Below are 22,878 nucleotides of genomic sequence, written 5' to 3' on the forward strand. Positions count from 1 at the left end.
CCTGAGAGGGGATGCTTCCTGCTCTCCGGGATGTTCTCTAGTTGGGGAGACAAAGATCTGTTCTCTCCTCTCTCCCTGTGCTGATCCATCTCTCAGTCCCAGCATTTTAGTGAAGGTGCTTTGTTGGACAGCAGTGACCAAGACAGGAGGCATCTATTCTCACAGATAGGAGACTGGTCAGGAGATTGAACATGTGAGGAAATAATCCACTGTGAGAGAAATTCTGATGGGCGCTCTAGGTCTGCATAGGAAGGGTACATGAACATGGCGTGGGGATTGGAGAAGGCTTCCCTGGAAGAGGTGACAACGAAGCTGAGACCTAACATGAGGAGGACTAGCTGACTGGGAAGGTGGCGGGTTTTTGGGCAGGGAAGACTGAGGAAAGTGTGTCCAGGTGGTTGGAACAACACATGCAGAGAGCCTAAGCTGAGAGAGAGCACGATGTCTTCGGGAACTAGAGGAAGTCCATTGTGGTTTGGGTGCCGCGTATAAGGAGGGAAGAGCGAGGAGGCTGGCAGGGACACCGTGGGCCAGGTCACGAGAGTCGTGGAAACTGTGCGTCTTCATTTCCTTTGCCAGCATTTTCAGCCACCTCCTTTCCCAGAGGTTTCCCTTTCTTTTTTCAGATGCTTTCCAGTTTCTAATCTTAGTGGGGGTGACCTTCTGAGCCTCTGCTGACCCCCTAACTGCTGTCCCATTTCCTTTCTTAGATGGCTAGACTTCTAGAATCTGTAAATGTTGCTTTTATGGTTTCTGCCTTTTTACTCCTAAGTTCCCTGAGGTTGGATATTAATTTTTCTGGATAGAGAAGATTTTCTGGTTATTACACATGCTCTTTAGGTTATCAGAAGTGGGACCTCCAGAGACTTCTGGGCAAGGTTGCCTGATGGATCCCAACGTCCTTTGGGTGACCAACATTTTCTGCTACTCCCCATCTGTTTTGTTTCATAATGAAATTATTTGGGATGAGAAATTTCTGTTGGGGAATAATCTTTAGAATTAGTTGTAAAGGTTAAAATAGACTTACTGTGAGTTTCAGAATATTAAGTTAAACAGTTCTGCAAAAATTTTAAGTGGTTGTGTGGTTTCCTTTTTTTTTTAATGAAGAGCAATTTCTGTGGTGTATCACTACTCTGTAGAGTGGAGGAGTAATTAATTAATTATTGGGTAATCAGTGTAGCTGTTATGGAGATGAAGAGAAAAATGGGGTCAGCAGCAGATACGGGGCCTAGTCTCTAGTATCAAATCCCACTTTCACCTCGTTTTCCATTCCTCCTCTATCTTGTCCCAGTTAGGCCTTTTAGGCTTTGTTAGGAGCACTTTGATGCTATCCTTTTAAAAAATTTTTTATTTTTTGAACATTATAAAGGAGAGTAATGCTGATTACATACCATAGATTCTGCCTCTTGTCTCAGTAAATGAGTGAACATAAGAGAACTACATTCACTCGTACTTTGTGGGCTCTTCCCTCCTCTCCCCCAGTAGTCTAATATATCATTTCTCCAGACTCCTTTCCAGTTTTTGTGGTTGGGAAGTTGAAAAATCTGGTATTTCGAGCTGTTTTGAGAATGGGAAAGAGCCCCTTAGCTCCCGTAGTGTCCTCTGCTCAGCATGCGATGCTTTTCTGTGATTGCAGGTACTCTGTTCCCCCTGAGCATGGAAAGCGGTTGGAGCGCCTTGCCAAAGGTACTATGTCTCCTCCCTGTGCTGGGTCAGACCTTCCTGTGAGCTGTGCTAATTGCTCTAAAATGTCCATTCTCTGTGGTCACATGCTTAGGTGTCCTTTCTCAGGCCTGTGTGTAGGGGATGAGCTAGACTGCTGGATTGGTTACCGCAGCAGAGCAATTAAAATCGGAAACTTCCTCCATTTGTCCTGGGAAGGGACTAAGTAATTCATTCTTTCTTTCTTTTTTTTTTTTTTGATTACTAAGTAAGTAATTTCTAGTCTTTGCCTCAGTTTTATTAGGCATGGGTTTATTTGACCACAGATCGTATACCAGGCATATTGGGTCTGGTTCTTCTGTCAGAAACCCAAATGTGAAAATTCAGTTTTTGTGCTTTGGTTCTTTTAAGTGGACTTTAACAGATTTGTACCACCAGAGAGCCTATTTCAGGAGAGCTTGGATAGTCTGCTCTGTGGATGTGTTACTAACAAAAGATTGAGAGATACAGGTTAACAGGAAGGTCCTAAATAGTTTCAAGGATTTTATAAGGACAGGGCAGCTTGGGTGATCTCAGTCTCCCAAACAGAATTTGATTACCTATGTAACAGCTTGCATGGGAGAAAGCCCAAGAGCTCATTGTAGAATTTTAGGATTGGCCTGAAGCTAGAAGGATCTGTGGTGATTTATCCTCCTTATCATCCGGATGAGACACACAAGTGTGCAGCAACTCCAGGGTTGAAGAGCTGGTGGGGAGCAGTGTATTAACCCGTGCCCATGTTCAATGGAACAGGTTTTTTCCCTGGAAGTGCTCAAAGCTGCGAGGCTTTTCTCCGCCATAAGATGACCTTGATTTCCCCTTTAATGCTGAAGAAATACGGAATTCCCTTTGACAAGGTGAGCTGATTTTACATACAGAAGTCCTTAGGCTTACAAGGAAGCCACCCTTTTTGGTCTGTTTCACAGAGGAGCTTTAATCTAGTTGATCACTCTGTACGAGGGGTGGGCCGGAGCTAACCTATATAGCCGTACTTCGATCCAAGGATGTTAAAGGTGGAGGTACTGTAGCTCCCAGTGCCCGGGCAGAGTCCCGTCCCCTTGAACAGTGTTGACTTGGAGGAATGGTCAGTTACAGCGATGGGGTCTTATATGATAGGGCTTTGCATTTTACAAAGACCCCCGGTAGTTTTGGGACTTATCCTGGGTTACTCAGCGAAGCTGTGGCAGAGCTGGAGCTCAGAGGGCCAGTTGGGTAGACTTCACCCATTTGCTGCAGGTGCTTCAAGTCTGCTCTCGTTTAGGTCACTCAAGAAGCTGGAGAATTCATGATCACTTTCCCTTATGGTTACCATGCCGGCTTTAACCATGGCTTCAACTGTGCGGAGTCTACCAATTTTGCTACCCGGCGGTGGATTGAATATGGCAAACAAGCTGTGCTGGTAAGTCTGTTGGGTTTCTTCCTATAACGCCATGACTGAAAATGTCTGGTGAGCAAATTCTCGTTAGATACACTGGCTGGCGATTAGAACATTCTTTGAACTGCTGGAATTCAGAAACAGTGACAGGGATGTGCAGAAGTGCCAGCATATTGTGTTCGTACAGAACGGTAAAAAGTTTGCTCAGGTTTGGGGCGCCTCAAGTGAGGTTTCCATGCTTAAGTCCCCAGAGCTTGAAAACCACCCCCACACACATTGATATTTCTTGTTTTGGCCACTGTGGGATTTCTCTGTTGAGAAGTTCTTCAGGTTAGGGAAGCAGGCAGGCTGGACATTTGACTGGGCGCACTCGCTCCTGTGGTCCTGGCTTGGCTAGATCTCAGACGGAAGGTGGACGTTGACCTTCCTGGGTGTGAGTGCAGAGCTTCGTTGCAGTGTTTCTCTATGCAGCCTAGCGAGTGCCCGGGTGGGCGCATCCCAGCGCTGCACATTCCTCCCTGCTGTTTTCCATGCTTCCCCCCATGCTCAAAGGCTTTGCAAGGGCAATTTGCCCTCAGCCTGTGAACGCAAGCAGTTTGGTTTAAATGGGCTTGTGTCTTTTTCACTTGGAGGAAGGAGATGGGATATGGGGGTCGCGTGGAAGCCGTTAAAGCATGCTGACTGGAGCTCTCCTGGTTCCCTGGGACAGTGCTCCTGTAGGAAGGACATGGTGAAGATCTCCATGGATGTGTTTGTGAGGAAGTTCCAGCCAGAAAGGTACAAACTTTGGAAAGCTGGGAAGGACAGCACAGTTATCGACCATACTCTGCCCACGCCAGAAGCAGCCGAGTTTCTTAAGGAGAGCGAGTTGCCGCCAAGAGCCGGAAATGAGGATTGTCCAGAGGAAGATGACATGGAAGGGCTTGAGGATGGAGAGGAGGGTGACTTAAAGAGAAGGTAACCCAGCGGCCCTCTGGGCCCAGCTCTTTGAGGGAGGGGTGTCTGGGCAGCTTCCATAACCTGTCGAGAGGCTGTTTCTAAGTGGGGTGTTTGAGCCACAGCTGAAGGAATTTTCTTTTTTTTTTTTTTAAGATTTTATTTATTTATTTATTTGAGAGAGAGAATGAGAGAGAGAGAGAGCACATGAGAGGGGGGAGGGTCAGAGGCAGAAGCAGGCTCCCTGCCGAGCAGGAAGCCCGATGCGGGACTCGATCCTGGGACTCGATCCTGGGACTCCAGGATCATGACCCGAGCCGAAGGCAGTCGCCCAACCAACTGAGCCACCCAGGCGCCCCAGGAATTTTCTTCTTGGTAGAGGCTCCAGAATCCTCAGAGCAAGGGCATCCAGGCTCTTCCTTATGACTGTCCCCCAGGAATGGCCACATCTGTATGTGGGCCTGTAATTGGCTGGGGCGAAGGTCACATACACAAGAGAGCATGGGTCTCTCTGAGCCAGAAAAGTCCTATTCTCATTGCCACATGAGACATTTTTTATTTATTTATTTATTTATTGTCTTAAGTAGGCTCCATGCCCAATGTGGGGCTTGAACTCACCACCTTGAGATCAAGAGTCGCATGCTCTACTGACTGAACCAGACAGGTGCCCCATTATATGAGACATTTTTTACGAAGGAGAATGTAGTGGTGGGAATGAAACTCATAAGGGCAGGGGGTGGTAGGATTGCGGTTGGCCAGCGTCGTCGGTGTCTAAGCTGGAGGATCCGTCTTCTGGGGAGTTTTTCCTGGGCCATGTGGAGAAGAAAGGAGGAATATTTATGGGGCAACTACTGTATGCCAGGTGCTCCGCCAGGTCCTCTGCTTACCTTATAAGCTTCATTCACATCAGGTCTTTGAGGTGGGTGGTGATGTTCCTATTTTTCGTTGGATGGAACAGGCTCAGAGAGGTGAAGTCCCTTGTCTCTCCCACAGACAAGAGGTGGGACTGAAGTGTGAAGCATAGCGGACAGGCTCTGGCCGTTGATTCATTTTGGGTTATGTGTGGATGTAGGTGAACATGTCTGTATGTGAATGTATTTGTGGGCCCTTAAAAAGTGTGCTCTCCTCCTCGCAGCCTCGCCAGACATCGTATAGGGACAAAGAGGCACCGAGTTTGTCTTGAAATACCACAGGAGGTGAGTCAGAGTGAGCTCTTCCCTAAGGAGGAGCTGAGTTCCGGACAGTACGATGTGACGGAGTGCCAGGCTGCCCTCGCTCCCGTGAGGCCCACCCACAGCTCTGTGCGGCAAGTCGAGGATGCTCTTCCCTTCCCAGGTTCGTCGGCTGTGGTATTTTTCCCACAAGCGTTACTGTGCTCTGTTCTGTGTTAGATGCCATATTGCGTGCAGGGTCATAGGTATGGAAAAATCGGGAGATGGGGTCTGTGAGCAGAGAGTGTAAGTGGAGTGTGAGAATGGGTGTGAGGAGAGGGACATGCTGGGCGGAAGGTAGGGGAGGTGCCCCCACCCTCTGCCTGGTGAGGGGTCAGGGAAACACCGAAGGTTGGTGAAGTGATGCTGACGCAGCTCTTACAAGAGAGGTCGGAGTTTTCCAGGCAGGCAGAGTCGGGGACACCTAGGAAGGGCACCCAGAGGGGAGTAGCAGGGGCGCCGGCATGGAGGTCTGAAACCACACGAGCTATTTGGGGGGAGCTGGTAGTGATTTCCTGTAACTTGAATACAGAGGTGGGAAGGGTAGAAGACAGCTGTACTAGCAGGAGATGAGACTAGAGAAGTAGGAGTGAGACAGTGTGGCGACTGACTGCCATCTTAGTGTTTGCTCTCTGGCGGGCTTGAGGGCTACTTGGATTTTAGGAAGGAAGTGGCGTGGTCAAATACGGTGTGGGACAGCCACTCTACCCGCTCGGGTTGATGAGGGTAGTTTTGTTAGGTGAGTTGCGTCAGCCTCGGGTGAGGCTTGGAGGATCTGTCCTGAGGGTGCCTTGGTGCATCTGCTGACAGCTGGACAGCACTGTGGACCGGGGCCCTGGGGCCTGGCTGCCACATTGTCTAGCGTGGAGTCACCGGGCCTGCTGTGGTCAGGCCTTCGTTCCTGCAGGTGACTTCTAAGGGTCTGCTGTGTGCCAGGCTGTGCTCCATCGTAGACGCAGAACCCTGGAGATAGGTGGTAGGCTGCCTACCCTCCACGGGACGAGCCTGGAGGCCTGGAGCAGCTGAGCAGTCAGCCCCAGATCACACAGTGATAGAGCCAGAATCGGAAGCCACGCCTCACTTGCCACCCGTGTTCCTCTGTGCTTTGCCACTCTGCTTTTCTCTAGCTTCACATGTGCACGGGGAAGTTGGCTCTGGCCAATGTGTGTGTGTGTTTCAGATTATTCTGACTCCTCTGAAGTCAAATTTGAAGAGCTTAAAAACGTCAAACTGGAAGAGGAGGATGAGGAAGAAGAGGAGGAGCAAGAAGCAGCTGCCTTGGATCTTTCTGTGAATCCTGCTTCTATAGGGGGACGCCTTGTCCTCTCAGGTTCAAAAAAGAAATCATCTTCTAGCCTGGGCTCCAGTTCTTCACGGGATTCTATTTCTTCTGATTCAGAAACCAGTGAGCCTCTGTCCTGCCGAGCCCAGGGGCAGTCGGGAGTTCTCACTGTGCACAGCTATGCCAAAGGGGACGGCAGGGTCACCGTGGGAGAGCCCTGCGTGAGGAAGAAAGGGGGCGCCACCGGAAGTATCAGTGAGCGGGAGCTGGCAGAGGTATGGGCTCTGGGCAGTGCTGGGGGGAGGAGCTGTCTGGCTGGGGCCCTGTGCGGGGGCGGGGCGGGGGAGTCGGGAGTGGGGGTGCTTGCTGCAGGTGTCCAAGATGGCAGGAGAGACCATCAGAAGGGGCCACCAGTCTGTAGTGTCAAGCAGAAAGCCGGGTGGCATTGGTTTACTTCCGGCTTGTTCTTTGCTGGGAGTTCCTTTTCTCTTGCCCCGGTGTGCGTGTTCCAGAGAATCCAGCCGTCTTCATGACAGCTGCGGGTCTCCAGCAGTTGGACGCACCTTCCGACCCACCCCTGCCCTAGAGGCACGAGTGTTAAGGTGGCAGTGGTTGCAGCCCAGATGTGTGTGGGTTGGGGATGAGATGGCCTTTCTTACCTGAAAATTCAAGGGTTTTTTTTTTTTCTTAAAATTTTGACTGCCTTGTAGACACCCATGGGGATTTTCCCTCTCCTCCCCGCATACATTCTTCGTCTCCCAGTACAACATGGTTGATAGAGCATCTTTTTGGAGACCAGGATGAATTCCCAAAGCCATGAATGTGAATGTTTGTTCAGGCTTTCTTCTAGAACATGCTGTCACCAAAGCTGCTCTCTCTCTGTTTTGTGTTGAAAGGCTCTTGATGGAGCTCAGTGGGACACAGCAGAGCCGTGTTGAATGCAGCCAGACTCATGGCTACCCAAGTGACCTGCTCTTACTCCCCAGCCTCACAGCTTATGGGTCAAGTTGTAGCCTCGAGTGGGGCTGGGGTGGGGTTGAAGTCCGTGCAGAAAAGTTTTAGTTATTACCCATTTTCTTACCTTTACTTTTTTTTTTTTTTTTTTTTAAAGATTTTATTTATTTATTTGAGACAGAGAGAATGAGAGACAGAGAGCATGAGAGGGAGGAGGGTCAGAGGGAGAAGCAGACTCCCTGCCGAGCAGGGAGCCCGATGCGGGACTCGATCCTGGGACTCCAGGATCATGACCTGAGCCGAAGGCAGTCGCTTAACCAACTGAGCCACCCAGGCGCCCCCTTACCTTTACTTTTGAAAAACTGGTTTTTTAGACGTTTTTATTATGAAATGTTTTAAAAGCCTATACAGATGGAGAACCATCACCAGTCCCTCACGTATACTCATTGTCCCCGGATGTCAGCATTTGGCCTATTGGCTTTATCTGTTTTTGGCTTTAGTGCTAACCCTGAGTCCATATTACAGTTCTCCTGGTTTTCCCAGTAGTGCCTTTTTGTGGTTGGTTTGTCCCTCATCTTGAATACCCACATCACTTTCCTTTCTGCCTTCTCTCAGTCTCAGGGCTCAGTTTCTGTAGATCTCCTCTTCTGCCGCACGTCCCTCCTTCCATCTGAGTGGGTGCAGACTGCTGAGCTGAGGACCGTGTTTCCTTCTTTCTCATTGCCTCTGGCGGCTGCTATCTGCTCTCCTGTGGCAGCTTCCACAAGGGGTGGCTTTCCAGCTTGGACACCAGAACTCTTTATGGTCCCCGATGCCACATCAGAGCCATTCTTCTTCACAAAGCTCCCGGGTCTTCATTGACACTGCTGTCACGCTACCGGTCACACTGTCCTTGTGCAGCGTCCTCCTGCCTTTCTTGCCTTTGGCTGCAGTCACAACCGCAAAAGCAGCTAACAATAGCAAGGAGTTACTACACGCTAACTACTTTATCTGCATGGTTTATTTTTATTTATTTATTTTTTTAAAGATTTATTTATTTATTTGACAGAGAGAGACACAGCGAGAGAGGGAACGCAAGCAGGGGGAGTGGGAGAGGGAGAAGCAGGCTTCCTGCTGAGCAGGGAGCCCGATGCGGGGCTTGATCCCAGGACCCTGGGATCATGACCTGAGCTGAAGGCGGATGCCCACCCAGGCGCCCCTATCTGCATGGTTTAGACTATATGTTCCTGCTAAGTTCATCTTACTGCAGGGGAGAGTGGGGGGTGGTGCGTGCGTGCGTGCGTGCGTGTGTGTGTGTGTGTGTGTGTGTGTGTTGGGAGGAGCCAACAAATAACACCCATCTTTTTTCCTCCCAAATTAGGAACCAATTAAGGAATGGATGCAGGAGTCAGGCTTATGGAGCTCAGAATGTTGCTTCATTACCAATTAAAATGATTGAAGAGAGTGGCTTTTAACCTATGGCCAAATGGCTTTGCTGCTCATTTAACCTCAGTGAGACAGGCTACCTGCCTAGTCAGCTGGCAGTCCTGGAGGATGCAGGCCTCTCATAGTGGCTGGACATTTTCCACTTGCCTTTCATGTGTGGTGGACATAGACCTGAATGCACTCCCTCCGCAAAAGGCAGATCCCAGCTAAGTGAAGCTCACTAAGGTCCAAGGGTTGGGAGAAAAGCCAGGAAACCCTCCATATGGAAATATGCTGGGAGGAGGCGGCTTCTCTCTGACATGCCTCTTATTCCTGCTTAAAAACCATGAGTGCCTTCCTGGTTCCTTTTTATGTCTGTATGGCCTTCTTAGCTGGAGTCTGATGGTAATGCCATTCTCCGTTGCATTGCCACCCAACCCCCTGCCCCCACCCTCCTAGATGCGCTGCCATCTTTGAACTCCTTCACATTCTCTAAAAATAACTTGGCTCTTCTGCCTCTTTGCTTTACTCCATAAGCATATACGGCATGCCTATTCGGGGCTAGGACTGTGCCTTTTAGGAGCTCATAGTCTAGATGTGAGCAAATAAATCCACCCCTTAGGGATAGGTCTTGTCCAAGTGCAAGAGTTAGCAGCTCAGCCTGGGGTTGGGGAGAAGAGTACGGGGAGACTGCGGAGAAGCAGGCATTGTAGCTAGGTTGAAGATTTGCAGGAGTATGCGTGGTGGCTGGGGGGAAATGGGGAAGGGAATCCGGGAGAGGAGTGTGTTCTAAATGGTGATGGTCGCACATGCCACGGTCAAAGCATGTGCAGAGTTTTGTTGGTCTCAGGAATAAGGGTCTGGAGGGGGCCTTGGGAGGTGCTGTGGAGGGTGTCAGAAGCCAGGTTGGAGTGGTCTGCTTGTGTGCCATGAAGCAGCTTGACTTTGGAATGTTCACTGCCATGTGTTTCTGGAGTTGAAGATTTCCAGAATACATTTTTTATTTTTTTAAAGATTTTATTTATTTATTTGGGAAAGAGAGAACACGAGCCAGGGGGAAGGGCAAGCAGATACCCTGCTCAGTGGGAAGTCTGATCCCAGGACCCTGAGATCATGACCTAGGCCTAAGGCACTGAGCTACCCAGGCACCCCCTAGCCACACTTTACATACCTGGTTGTCAGGGGACATCAGAATACATTTTCAAATGCACAAAGATGCATGTGGAATAATAAAGTGAACCCACAAACGCTCCTCACCTGGGCCTGACGGTTGTTAATACTTGGCCACATTTGCTTCACCTCTCCTTTTGTCATTTGAAGCACTCCTTCTGTTATATTTATTTTTTACATTTTAGGTTGATTTGTTTTTAATTGTACTAAAGCATACATGACATAAAATCTGTTGTTCTAGCCATTCTTTTGTGTACAGTTCAGCGGCCTCCCGTGCATTCTTGTTTGTTGTAAGTCCTCACCAGGCCACAGGTGGTTCGGAGGTGGGAGGAGCCGGGGGAGTCCTCGGCACACGTCTCTCCTGGAACAGTTATCTTACTTATTGGAGCCCAGCCCTTTTCAAAAGTCACTACTCCCAGAAGCCTTTCATTGCTTCCATCTGCTTCCTACCTTGAACACCTGCAGCACTTGGCTCCCTTTTTACGACGGTCCGCCATACTCTCTGCACAGCTTCCCAGGCGGGGGAAGGCCAGACTTCCAGGAGCCAGGCCCTGTGCCACATCAGCCTTGCTGCTTCAGGCACCAGCACGGTCCTGGGACTTGGCCCATGAGCCTTCTATAAACGTGGAAGGAATGAATGGAAGTTTAGTTTTAGTAGGAAGCGACATCAGGATTGATTGATTGGGTTGGAATGGGGGACTGACAGTCAAGGCTTGAGGCAGAAACTGAACCACTTTACCGATCCCTGGAGAGGTCTAATGGCATTGTATCTATATTTGGAAATAGCTGGGTTTTGAAGAGCACCCTGTGGCCCTCCTGCCCCCACTTTAAGCATCCCGCATGCTGTAATTCAGGCCTCTTGCTGTTCAGTTTATGTGCTGGTCTTTGTCAAGGGCCTTGGTAAAAGCACCCAGGTTGACTGACTGCTGAAGTGCCAAAGCTACAATGATGTGTCTGTTGTAACATTTCTTGTTACAAGTTTAAGCTGCTTTGAGAAAGTGAGTTCCCAAAACAAAGAGGGAGCAGTTGGCTCTTCACTGTATAGAACAAGCCCCATTAAGAACATTGCCCTTGATCTGGGTGCCTGATGTTAGAAAAGGGGAAACAGAGAACTCAGGAGCCTGAACTCTAGCTCTCTTGCAGGCAGGGACCTGGGAGACCCGACCTGCTGTAACACCCCATCCTCACAAAGAGCATTCACTGCTCCTACTTTACGAGTGGAACGCTACTTGCTGGGCTCACACAGCTAGTTGCTAGAACTGGGGTTGGAACCCAGCCCTTTCTACTACATACTGGAGGAATTTAGAAGTCGGAGCACATCTCAGGGAGGAAGGCCTTGTGGAGACAACGTAGCAGGAGGAGTACTGAGGCCAGAAGATGAGAAGATGTGGAAAGACATTTAACTGTTTGAACAGATCTGACTACTTTGGTCGGAGGCAACAGGACAGTAGTGGAAAGGGTAGAGACTTGAGACTTGCACACCAAGTCTCACTCTGGCCTGGCCATGAGCTCCTTGAGGCTCGGGATTGTGTGTTGCCGGTGTCTGCATTGCTGCAGCCCCAAGCATGGTATGCTGGGTACATACGCTGGCGTACAGGAGGCACTCGGAATAAATAGGGCTGGATACTGGCATCTTCTTTCCCCGAGCTGCATTCTGGGGTTCTTGGTCTTGACTCCTCTACTTTCTCCAGCACTTGGACCTACGAAATGATCTGTCTATATCTCCTACCCCATGCTCATTTCCTATTGCTGCTTTTTACAAACTGAGAGTCTGAGCCCAGTACAGATTTATTATCTTCCAGTTCTTTGGGAGTCTGGCATGGGCCTCATTATGCTAAAGTCACGGTGTCAGCAGGGCTGTGTACCTTCCTGGAGGCTCCAGAGGGAGACGCCTTGCCCTGCCCAGCTTCTTCAGGCTGCTCACATTCCTTGGCCCATGGCCTTTCTCTTCCATCTTCAAAAAAAGCAGCCACATTGGCCAAGTCTTGCTCACTTGGACATCACTTGGATGCTGAGTCTTCTGCTTCCATCTTCATATTAAGCACTGTTTGATTACATTGGGCCTGCCCAGAGAATCTAAGATAATCTTACTATTTTATCCAATGAGCAAACAATAATGTTTTCTCATGTCAACATAGCATTCACAGGGATTAGAACTGCACCTCTCTGGGGGACCGTTACTCTGTCTGCCACATGCTTAGTATCTCTCCTCTCCCAGGCTTCTTCACTCTCTGCCTATAAAACATACGCAGCCCCTTTTCTCAAATACAATTGGTGGAAATTCCCTGTGATCTCATTTCTTCCCTTAATCTTCTCAAGAAGAGACTCGGATGCATTCATTCCTTAGTTTCTTACTTCTGTCTGCTGGAACTTATCTCTCTGCTGGAACTTATCTCAAAAAAGTCCTGACACCTCCCAGTTGCTGAGTCCTTTGGTCCCTTCTTGCTCAGCTCTTAGGCATCCTTTGGCACTGTGGCGTTCCCCTCCTAGCTTTCTCTATTCCTCCTGTGCTTTGTGGCTGGATCTCCCTTTTCTTTTCTTTCTTTCTTTCTTTTTTTTAAAGATTTTATTTATTTGAGAGAGCAAGAGCAGGGAGGACAGGGAGAAGGCAGGGAGCCTGACGATCCCAGGACCCTGGGGTCATGACCTGAGCTGAAGGCAGACGCTTAACTGACTGAGCCACCCAGGTGTCCCTGGATCTCCCTTTTCTCTCTCTTCCTCCTCCTGTTCCAGAAACCTTGTTCTCCATTCAGTTTATCTTCTACTGGTACTGTCATCCACTCCCATGATTTCAATTCTGAACCTGATGCTGAGCATCCTTAAATCTACAGCTCTTGCTCTGACTTGCTTTCTGAACCCTCGGGCTCATTTCTTCTGGCCCCTGTGGGTGTTTCCAGAGAAACAAGGCGGGTGGTACTGTGCCTATCATGTTTAACTTGGCTTGTTACTCCTCCCCCTTTATACCCGTGAATCCTCGTGAATCCTCGTAAGTCTCTCTCACCTTGGTGATCCAGGCTGGAAATCCCATCATTTTGGGTTCCTTTATTTTTTCTTACTTTCTGGTCTGCCACTGCCACATCCCAGATTTAGGCCTGTTATCTAGGTGGTCTACAAAGGCAGAATGTAAGAAGATTATCGGGATGCAGAAATAATGGGAGTTTATTTATTTTTAATTAATTAATTTTTTTACTTTAAGTAAACTGTATGCCACACCTGGGGCTCAAACTCACGACCCTAAGATCAAGAGTCACATGGTCTACTGACTTAGCCAGCCAGGCTCCTCAATGGAGTTTTATTTTTATCTTTATCTTTTTATAGTCTATTTTTAAAAATTAAAATTTATTGGGGCTCCCAGGTGGCTCAGTCAGTTAAACATCTGCCTTTGGCTCAGGTCATGATCCCAGGGTCCTGGGATCAAGCCCCACATCGGGCTCTGCTCAGCGGGGAACCTGCTTCTCCCTCTCCCTCTGCCTGCTGCTTCCCATGCTTGTGCTCTCTCTCTCTCTCTCTGTCAAATAAATAAATAAAATCTTAAAAAAAAAGATTTATTTATTTTTAATTTCTAATTTTTTTGACGATTTTTAAAATTTATTTGACAGAGACACAGCGAGAGAGGGAATACAAGTAGGGGGAGTGGGAGAGGGAGAAGCAGGCTTCCCTCAGAGCAGGGAGCCTGATGGGGGCTCAACCTCAGGACCCTGGGATCATGACCTGAGCCAAAGGCAGACGCTTATCTGAGCCACCCAGGCGCCCCAAGATTGATTTATTTGAGAGAGAATGCGTGTGTGCATGGCGGTGAGGTGAGGGGATTAGGGGCAGAGGGAGAGAGTGTCTTAAGTAGACCCCATGCTGAACGCAGAGCTCAAACGCAGGGCTCGATCTCATGACCCTGGTATCACATGACCCTGATATCACAACTTGAGCAGAAACCAGTAGTTGAATGCTTAACCAACTGCACTACCCAGGTGCCTTTACAGTCTGTTCTTGTTTCAAAATGTGCATAAGCATATTGGTGTATGTAAGTTAGTAGGTGTACATATGGTGGGAGTGCATGTCCCTAAAGTTTTTTATTTCGTGGTAGCACTGTGAAATAAATTTGATGAGTCTAATTTTCTAGTTTGTTTCAGCCAAAGAACCCTTTCTTTTTTTTTTTTTTTTTTAAAGATTTTATTTATTTATTTGACAGAGAGAGAGAGACACAGCGAAAGAGGGAACACAAGCAGGGGGAGTGGGAGAGAGAGAAGCAGGCTTCCCACAGAGCAGGGAGCCCGATGCGGGGCTCGATCCCAGGACCCTGGGACCATGACCTGAGCCGAAGGCAGACGCTTAACGACTGAGCCACCCAGGTGCCCCCAAAGAACCCTTTCTTTAAGTGAAATCTTACTCATTTAAAAAGTACAAATCAAAAGCAGGGCTGTTTTGGTTGGAGGCTCTTGAGGGGCTCTTGAGGGGCCTTCTTGATGTGCACTTTGGAAATTGCTGGTTTAGCCTGGTTTAACTGACAGAGCCACCGAGGCGTCCCTGAAATAGTATTTTTTTTCTGTTTTTTTGGGGTAAATACCCAGTAGTGTGATTGATTACTGGGTTATAGGGTAATTCTATTTTTAATTTTTTTGGGAACCTCCATACTGTTTTCCACAGTGGCTGCACTAGTTTGCATTCCCATCAACAGTGCAAGAGGGTTCCTTTTTCCTCCACATCCTCACCAACACCTGTTTGTTGTGTTGTTAATTTTAGCCATTCTGACAGGTGTGAAGTGATATCTCATCATGGTTTTGAATTGTATTTCCCTGATGAATGATGTTGAGCACCTTTTCATGTGTCTGTTGGCCATTGGATGTCTTTAGAGAAATGTCTGTTCACGTGTCTTCTGCCCAGTTTTAATTGGATTATTTGGTTTTTGGGTGTTGAGTTGTAGGAGTTCTTTATATATTTTGTATACTAAGCCTTTGTCGGATATGTCATTTGCAAGTATCTTCTCTCATTCCGTAGGCTGCCTTTTAGTTTTGTTGATTGTTTGCTGTGCAGAAGCTTTTTATTTCGATGTAGTCCCAATAGTTTATTTTTTCTTTTGTTTTCCGTGCCTCAGGAGATACATCTAGAAAAAAGTTGCTGTGACCAATGTCAGAAAAATTAACTGCCTGTGCTCTTTTCTAGAATTTTTTTTTTTATTTTTTTTATTTATTTGAGAGAGAGAGAGGGATAGAGCACAAGCAGGGGGAGCAGCAGAGAGAGAGGGAGAAGCAGGCTCCCTGCTGAGCAGGGAGCCCGATGCGGGGCTCGATCCGAGGACCCTGGGATCATGACCTGAGCCGAAGGCAGACGCTTAACCGACTGAGCCACCCAGGCGCCCCTCTTTTCTAGAATTTTTAATTTTTTTTATTTTTTAAAATTTTTTGACAGAGACACAGTGAGAGAGGCAACACAAGCAGGGGAAGTGGGAGAGGGAGAAGCAGGCTTCCCGCAGAGCAGGGAGCCCGATGTGGGGCTCAATCCCAGGACTCTGGGATCATGACCTGAGCCGAAGGCAGACGTTTAATGACTGAGCCACCCAGGCGCCCCTCTTTTCTAGAATTTTTATGGTTTCAGGTCTCACATTTAGGTCTTTAATCCATTTTGAATTAATTTTTGTGTATGATGTAAGAAAGTGGTCACGTTTCATTCTTTTGCATGTAGCTGTCCAGTTTTCCCAACACATTTGTTGAAGAGACTGTCTTTTCCCCGTGGCATATTTTTTTTTTTTTAAGATTTTATTTATTTATTTGATAGAGCACAAGCAGGGGGAGTGGGCAGAGGGAGAGGGAGAAGCAGACTCCCTGCTGAGCAAGGAGCCCGATGTGGGGCTCGATCCCAGGACCCTAGGATCATGACCCGAGCTGCAGGCAGATGCTTAACCAACTGAGCCACCCAGGCACACCTCCCCGTGGCATATTCTTATATTATTAATTAGTTGAATATTAGTTGACTATATAGTTGTGGGTTTATTTCTGGATTTTCTGTTCCGTTGATCTGTGCGGCTATTTATGTGTCATTAACATACTGTTTTGATTACTACAGCTTTGTAACATAACTTGAAGTCTGGAATTGTGATGCCTCCAGCTTTGCTTTTCTTTTTCAAGATTGCTTCGGCTGTTAGGGGTCTTTTGTGGTTCCATTCAAATTTTAGGATTGTTCTAGTTATGTGAAAAATGCTGTTGGTATTTTGATAGAGATTGCATTAACTGTGTAGATTGGTTTGGGTAGTGTAGACATTTTAACAGTATTTTTCCAATTCATAAGCATGGAACGTCTTTCTTTGTGTTGTCTTCAATTTTTTTCATCAGTGTTTTATAGTTTTCACAGTACAGGTCTTTCACCTCTTTGGTTAGGTTTATTTCTAGATATCTTATTATTTTTGGTGTAATTGTTTACAATTGTTTTCTTAATTTCTCTTTCTGTTGCTTCATTATTGGTATATAGAAATGCAGCAGATTTCTGTGGATTGATTTTGTATTCTGCGACTTTACTGAATTCCTTTATCACTTTTAGCAGTTTTTTGGTGGAGTCTTTCGGGTTTTCTATATATGGTATCATGTCATCTCTAAATAGTGAAAATTTTACTTCTTCCTTACCGATTTGGGTGCCTTTTATTTCTTCTCTGATTGCTGTGGCTAGGATTTCCGGTATTGTTGAATAAAGTGATGAGACTGGACATCCTTGTCTTGTTCCTGACCTTAGAGGAAAAGCTCTGTTTTTTTTTTCCATTGAGGATGTTAGCTGTGGGTTTTTCATATATAGCCTTAATTATGTTGAGGTATGTTCCCTCTAAACCTACTTTGTTGAGGGTTTTTTTTTTTTTTTAAGATTTTATTTATTTATTTGACAGAGAGAGACACAGTGAGACAGCACGAGCAGGAACACAAGCAGGGGGAGCAGGGGAGGGAGAAGCAGGCTTCCCGCCGAGCAGGGAGCCCGATGTGGGGCTTGATCGCAGGACCCTGGGATCATGACCTAAGCTGAAGGCAGATGCTTAATGACTGAGCCACCCAGGCACCCCTTGTTGAGGGTTTTTATCATAAATGGATGTTGTACTTTGTCAAATGCTTTTTCTGAGAGGATGATGAAGTTTTAAATACATTGACTGGAACGAAACTCATGTGGTCTTACTTATTCAGTCTTGTACATCTTAAACCTAATTGCATTTGCTCTGACATTATCTAAATGCAGCGTTAGTTACATCAACTTTTGCTTTTGTAGCTAGGCCAGAGTTTTAGATGTGCACCCCGTCCTGTTTAATGAGGAGACTGACTGAGGAATGAATAGTATCAGCCAGAGCCGAGGGCTTGACAGCACATAAGGAGAGGCTAGCCTAGTTTACTTTAATGGGTCAGCTGTTCCTCACCCCTTCGGACGTCCTCTAGCTTTTCAAGGCCAATGGCCCAGCTGCCTGGCTCTTTGTAACAGGTGCTGCTGCCCTTCTGGTCTAAGAAAAGGTGCACCTGGTTTCTCTGGGGCACTCAGAGATGCAGTCTCATGACTGTGGGCTTAAGGGAGGGGGCGTGGCTCTCCTGGAGAGTACGTTTATTTTTGGTACATTTGTTTCAGGCTGCTTCTGAGAGGAACAGGAGCTACACTTGTTAGGCACAAATTTCGCCCTAAAATGTTTACATAATCCTAGTTTAGATTAGTTTGCATGGTACTGTCATTTTGGTTTTTCTAAAGACAGGTGTGTTCTGTCTTTGGTTTTATATTTCTTTGTGTCTCTCTATGCCTGTCCTTTCCCTTGCTTTTCTTTTTTTTTTTTTTTAAAGATTTTATTTATTTATTTTGACAGAGAGAGAGACAGCGAGAGAGGGAACACAAGCAGGGGGGAATGGAAGAGGGTGAGGCAGGCTTCCTGCCGAGCAGAGAGCCCGATGCGGGGGCCTGATCCCAGGACCCTGGGATCATGACCTGAGCCGAAGGCAGACGCTTAATGACTGAGCCACTCAGGCGCCCCTCCCTTGCTTTTCATTGTAAGACTAACTTCTGCTGTGTCCCTAAGTGGAGGCAAGACCAATTTGATTTCTTCTTGTGGTTTGCCCAGGTGGCGGATGAATACATCTTTTCCCTGGAGGAGAATAAGAAGTCCAAGGGCCGTCGTCAGCCCTTAAGCAAGCTCCCCCGCCATCACCCACTCGTGTTGCAGGATTGTGTCAGTGATGATGGTAAGTGTTGTTTTCCCTCTTCACCAGGAAGAGGGAAGGAAGTGTTTCACCTGGACATCGGGAGGCCCAGCTGAATGTCAGGGGTGGGCCTGTGGCTGAGCCGTTCTCCCAGATACTCCACAAAGAGGACAGGATCTTATTTGATACTTAATTTATAATCATATTTCTTTGTATGTCTTTGTATCTTGGAATGTGCCTAATACAGGATGATCGCATGCAGGTTCTTCTCTTTCTTTACTAGGAGGTACAGGCTGATTTTTCTGGATAGCAATTCTGTCAATGATGCCAAGCCCAATGCTGAATGTGTAGCTACAGAGATAACTAAGATATGTCCGTGCCCTCAAAAAGCTCACAAGGTAGTGAGGCACACTGACAGGTAAACAGATCTAAAGAAAGGAGATGTTAATCTATGCAGAAGGGAGCGCGAAGAGAGATTCAGAGGGAGCCACTCAGCTAAAGGGCCAGGTCAGGGTGTGATGGGTGGGTCCAGAGTGAGGTGGGGGGAGAGGGAAGAGGGAGGCCTTGCTCTAGTGTGCCTTTAGGAGCCTTTGACGGGTTTTAAGTGGCCAGATTTACATTACAAGGATTGCTTCTAGTGACTGCATCTGGAGAATGGCTTTGAGGGCAACAGATGGGCTTTTGTCTTGGACTCTGAGAGATAGGGGAGGGTCTGAAGCAGGATGATGGTGGTAAGGATGGGGGGAGGGATGTAGTGAGGGCGTTGGGAGCATAAAGTCAGCTGGATATGGGGGTTGTATATAGACCTGTGAGTGTGGTTGTGGTAGGGACTGGAGAAGCCTGAGTTCAGTGCCTCCCTGCCTTCTAGCTTTGGTTGGGATTGGAAACCTGTGTTCAGTGTCTGTGGAGGATGTAGACTTGGGGCTAAGCTCGGTGGGTGTTTGATACTTTTTTTAAAAATGTATTCAAAATGGGGCACCTGGGTGGCTCAGTCAGTTAAGCTCCTGACTGTTGATTTCAGCTCAGGTCATGATCTCAGGGGTCATGGGATGGAGCCTTGTATCTGTTCCCACACTCAGCGGGGAGTCTGCTTGAGATTCTTACTCTTGCTCTCCCTCTGCCCCTAACCCCTGTGCTCACTTTTTCTCTCTCAAATAAATATTAAAAAAAATTTATTAAAAATTTTTTTACTGAAGTGTAGTTGACACAGTTACGTTGCTTTCAGGTGTTCGACATGGTGATTGGACAACTTTGTTATGCTATGCTGACCAAGTGTAGCTACCATCTGTTTGATACCTTTACCTAGAGTACATGAGGCCACTCGGGAGCGGGCAGAGGCTGGGGTAGGAGGACAGGAAGAAGGGCCTGTGAAGGAGACAGAAGGGGAATAGGCAGGGATTGGGGCAGAACTGGGAACTTTGTCTATCACTGGAGCTCAGAGTTGTTGCCATCAGGGCAGGGTGGTCTCCTGTGCTGCCTGGAGCTCAGAGTTCCAGGAACATGAGTGTGGGTGAGTCTCTGGTGGTGACCAGGTCCCTTGTTACTCTTGACTAATGCCAGGCCCTTTCTTACCCTGCCCTGTCCTTCCTGGCACCATTGGCTGACTGGGAAGGTCCAGAGTCACCAGCCTCTCTGCTCCATAAGCAAGCCCCATGTTGCCTTGCTGATCTGATGCTGGTGCCCACCTCTGCTGTTTTCCTTGGTAGTAGGATTGTGGTAAGCGGGTAGGGAAAGTCTCTTGAGATCCTATAGTCAAAAGTAGGCCAAACCTTGAGTCAGAGTCTGAGGAAGTCCTCTGTGCTCTTCCTCTGGCCCAGATGGGGCTTGGGTTCTCTGGGTAGCAGCAGCCTCACTTCAGGGTCTCCACCCCCAGTGCTGTAAAGGCTCTAAATATAGGTCATAGAAAATTGGAAAAGCAAAGTTATAAAGAGGACAGAATTACCCTGCAGAGGTGACCACTTGCATGTTTTAGTGTGTTAATCTTCTGATTCTTCTAGTCAGATATTAGATTATGTCCATGTATGTCTTTTTATACTAAGTAGTTGAAATCATAACATACAGCCTGCCAACTGTTTATGATTAGTTTCAAATGTGGAAAAGTTGAAGGAATGAAAACACTGTATGTGCCTCCCATACCCAGCGGCCGCCACCATGTTGCCATGGGCGCTGTCTCTGCATGCACTGGGGTACACACACTCGCCGCCACCTTTGGGAGCGGGCTGTCACCACCAGGTCACCTGAAGTGCACTGAGAGGCATCTCCGAAGGATCCTCTCCTATACAAATGCTGTTACCACACTGAAGAAAATAAGCCATATCTCAGGATATTCTCCCATCTTCAGTCCATATTAATTTTTTCCTGCTTATCCCAAAAATGTGTTTTTAGCTTTTTTCCTTTAAACCAGTATAAACCAAACCAGGGTCACCCATTTCAAAGCTTTGTTTCTTTAGTCTCTTTTAGTCTAGCACGCGCCCCCCCTCCCCGCCACACCTTATCCATTTTTTTTTAAATCGAGGCATAAATACTCCATGAAATATACATGTCTAACTTGCACATCTCAGTGATGTTTTGTATATGTAAACTGTAAAATTCCTGCAAGTTTCACTTAACATAGTGAACATTTTTCCTTGTCATTACAGTGTTCATAGTGGGGTGATTTGGGGCCACTTACGGTTTTGTAAACAGAGCAGATGTCACTGTGTTAATTTTTCTCTTGTGATTGGGAGGCTGTTTCTGTTTCTTCTATTCTATCTTGGTCACTCTTGTTTTGGCCAGGAGAAGGAAAATACCTGCTTTGGTTTCGGCACCATGGTTCCTGGCTGGGCCTGGTCGATGGGGCTTGTAGGGGTGGATTTTAATTGTCTGCAGTGGCCTCACTCTGTTACAGTACACTTCACTGAGGTCACTCACACGGCAGCTGCCAGGTCTCATTAGAGTCAACATGACTATGAAGGCAGAGTAGGTAACTATTTACACTGAGCCAGAGCTGCCAGAAAGGAGCAATTAAATGGGCTCCTAGTGTAAGTATGTACCAGAGCGTTCCTTGGGCTGCTCTGCATAGGTCTGTAGGGCCTCTTCATAGCGGTTCTGTCTTGGAAGAAGTGAGATGATTGGAGGGGATGTAGCTGGGGATTCCTGATGCCCACACATAGCTGGATGCAGTGACCCCAGGGAGGGTGTCACGTGGTGCGGCTGGCATGGAGCTGGTCTCCTGTCAGGTGCAGGTGCTGCATACTTGGGCCTTTTTTGGACTCGCTTGCCAAAGAAGGACATCCCAAATGTAACCTCTCATACTTCCCTCACTTGGGGGAGCATCTGGAGAAACACTATGGATTAGTTTATTTTGATATTTGTTGTTCCTTTTACCAAAGATTGCCTTCAGTGACCCATAATCTTAGAGTTATGGTGTTTACCTACCTCCTTGACCTTGTTTCTATTGGAACCTAGTGGGCTATGCCCATCTCACTGATTTAAGGGGAACTGGAAAGTGTGCACCTTTATCACTTCCATCTTGTTTTGCCAGCATAGTTTTTTGTTTTCTATTCAGCAATGTGTCCCTTTCTTTTGGGAAGATGGCACCCAGAGGGGATTTTCCTTCCTCAGGCAGTGCTGAGGCCTGATGAATCATATGCTCTGTTGTCTAGTCATGAGGAGATACGTATTTGTCATCTAGACCAGAGGTCTGTGAAGGAGCAGATAGTAAATATTTCAGACTTCATAGAAGGCCTTTCGCCGTCTGTCACATATTCTTCTTTCTTTCCCTTAATCTTTTAAAAATGTAAAAACAATTCTTAGCTCCCCAAGTGGATTGCATTTGTCTTATGGGCCATTGTGTGCTAGGCCTTGGTCTAGACTCAAGGTGTTACACCCTTTGGCTGGGAAAGAGGGTTCATCTTGGTCACGCTCTACCTTCCTCTGAGCAGAGCCAGGTAGTTGGGGATCCTTGTCCAGAAAAGGCAGATATCCCACTGACCTTTCCAGAGGGAGTTGGAAAGTTCTGACCAAGGCACATGGTGTAAAAACTTTTAAGCCTTGCCATCTCGTTGTTATTTTTTTTTCCTTGTTTCCCTTCAGTGCAACTATAGAGAAAACTCTTAAAAGGTAGGGACTCAACATGCTGACATATTGGAGGCAGCAAGTAACATGGTTTCTGGCAAGACTGTGTCTCACTGTGCTGCCCTTGGGCATAGGATTTGAACGCTGGCAGCTGTTAGGGGAGAGGAGAGTGGGTTGAATTCGGGAAAGAAGTCTAACCAGAGAAGGTGCTACAGGCAGGACTGTCTGCATTGTCATCCAAGTATTGAAGGAGTCTTTTGAAAATCACTTCTGCCCTTTGCCTTTATCATACCTGTAGGGTCTTAGGTGTAGGCCAAACCTGGAACCAAGGATCCAGGGTGAGCTCATTCTCTCTCTAGGCAGAGCTACAGATGTGCGGGACTGGTGCTGACTCATGCTCTGCTTCCTGCTCTAGAGTCATCTGAACAGCTGACCCCTGAGGAGGAGGCTGAGGAGACAGAGGCCTGGGCCAAGCCCCTGAGCCAACTATGGCAGAACCGACCCCCGAACTTTGAGGCCGAAAAGGAATTCAATGAGACCATGGCCCAGCAGGCCCCTCACTGCGCTGTCTGTATGATTTTTCAGACTTACCATCAGGTAAGCCCACTTTATTTTCTCTGTTTAGCCAGGACCAGCAGTCCAGAG

The 22,878-nt window shown here is 47.4% G+C and overlaps 1 protein-coding gene across 4 annotated transcripts in view; it reads left to right on the plus strand.

The window, feature by feature from the left end:
- The window catches only part of KDM4A (lysine demethylase 4A), a 44,784-nt gene that overhangs the window by 8,467 nt on the left and 13,439 nt on the right, over positions 1 to 22,878 (plus strand). For 3 of the 4 annotated variants that reach the window (XM_021684255.2, XM_021684254.1, XM_021684256.2), the window contains exons 6-13: positions 1,637 to 1,686; positions 2,455 to 2,558; positions 2,963 to 3,100; positions 3,786 to 4,033; positions 5,148 to 5,347; positions 6,404 to 6,780; positions 18,099 to 18,219; positions 22,649 to 22,830. In XM_021684255.2, coding sequence (XP_021539930.1) covers positions 1,637 to 1,686; positions 2,455 to 2,558; positions 2,963 to 3,100; positions 3,786 to 4,033; positions 5,148 to 5,347; positions 6,404 to 6,780; positions 18,099 to 18,219; positions 22,649 to 22,830 — 1,420 coding nt within the window. Of the gene's footprint in view, positions 1 to 1,636; positions 1,687 to 2,454; positions 2,559 to 2,962; positions 3,101 to 3,785; positions 4,034 to 5,147; positions 5,348 to 6,403; positions 6,781 to 18,098; positions 18,220 to 22,648; positions 22,831 to 22,878 lie in introns of those variants that run through there. The other variant, XR_002480019.1, reaches the window with a different exon arrangement.

Source organism: Neomonachus schauinslandi, chromosome 4 (genome assembly GCF_002201575.2).
Source record: "Neomonachus schauinslandi chromosome 4, ASM220157v2, whole genome shotgun sequence".
In the NCBI taxonomy this organism is placed as follows: Eukaryota; Metazoa; Chordata; class Mammalia; order Carnivora; family Phocidae; genus Neomonachus; species Neomonachus schauinslandi.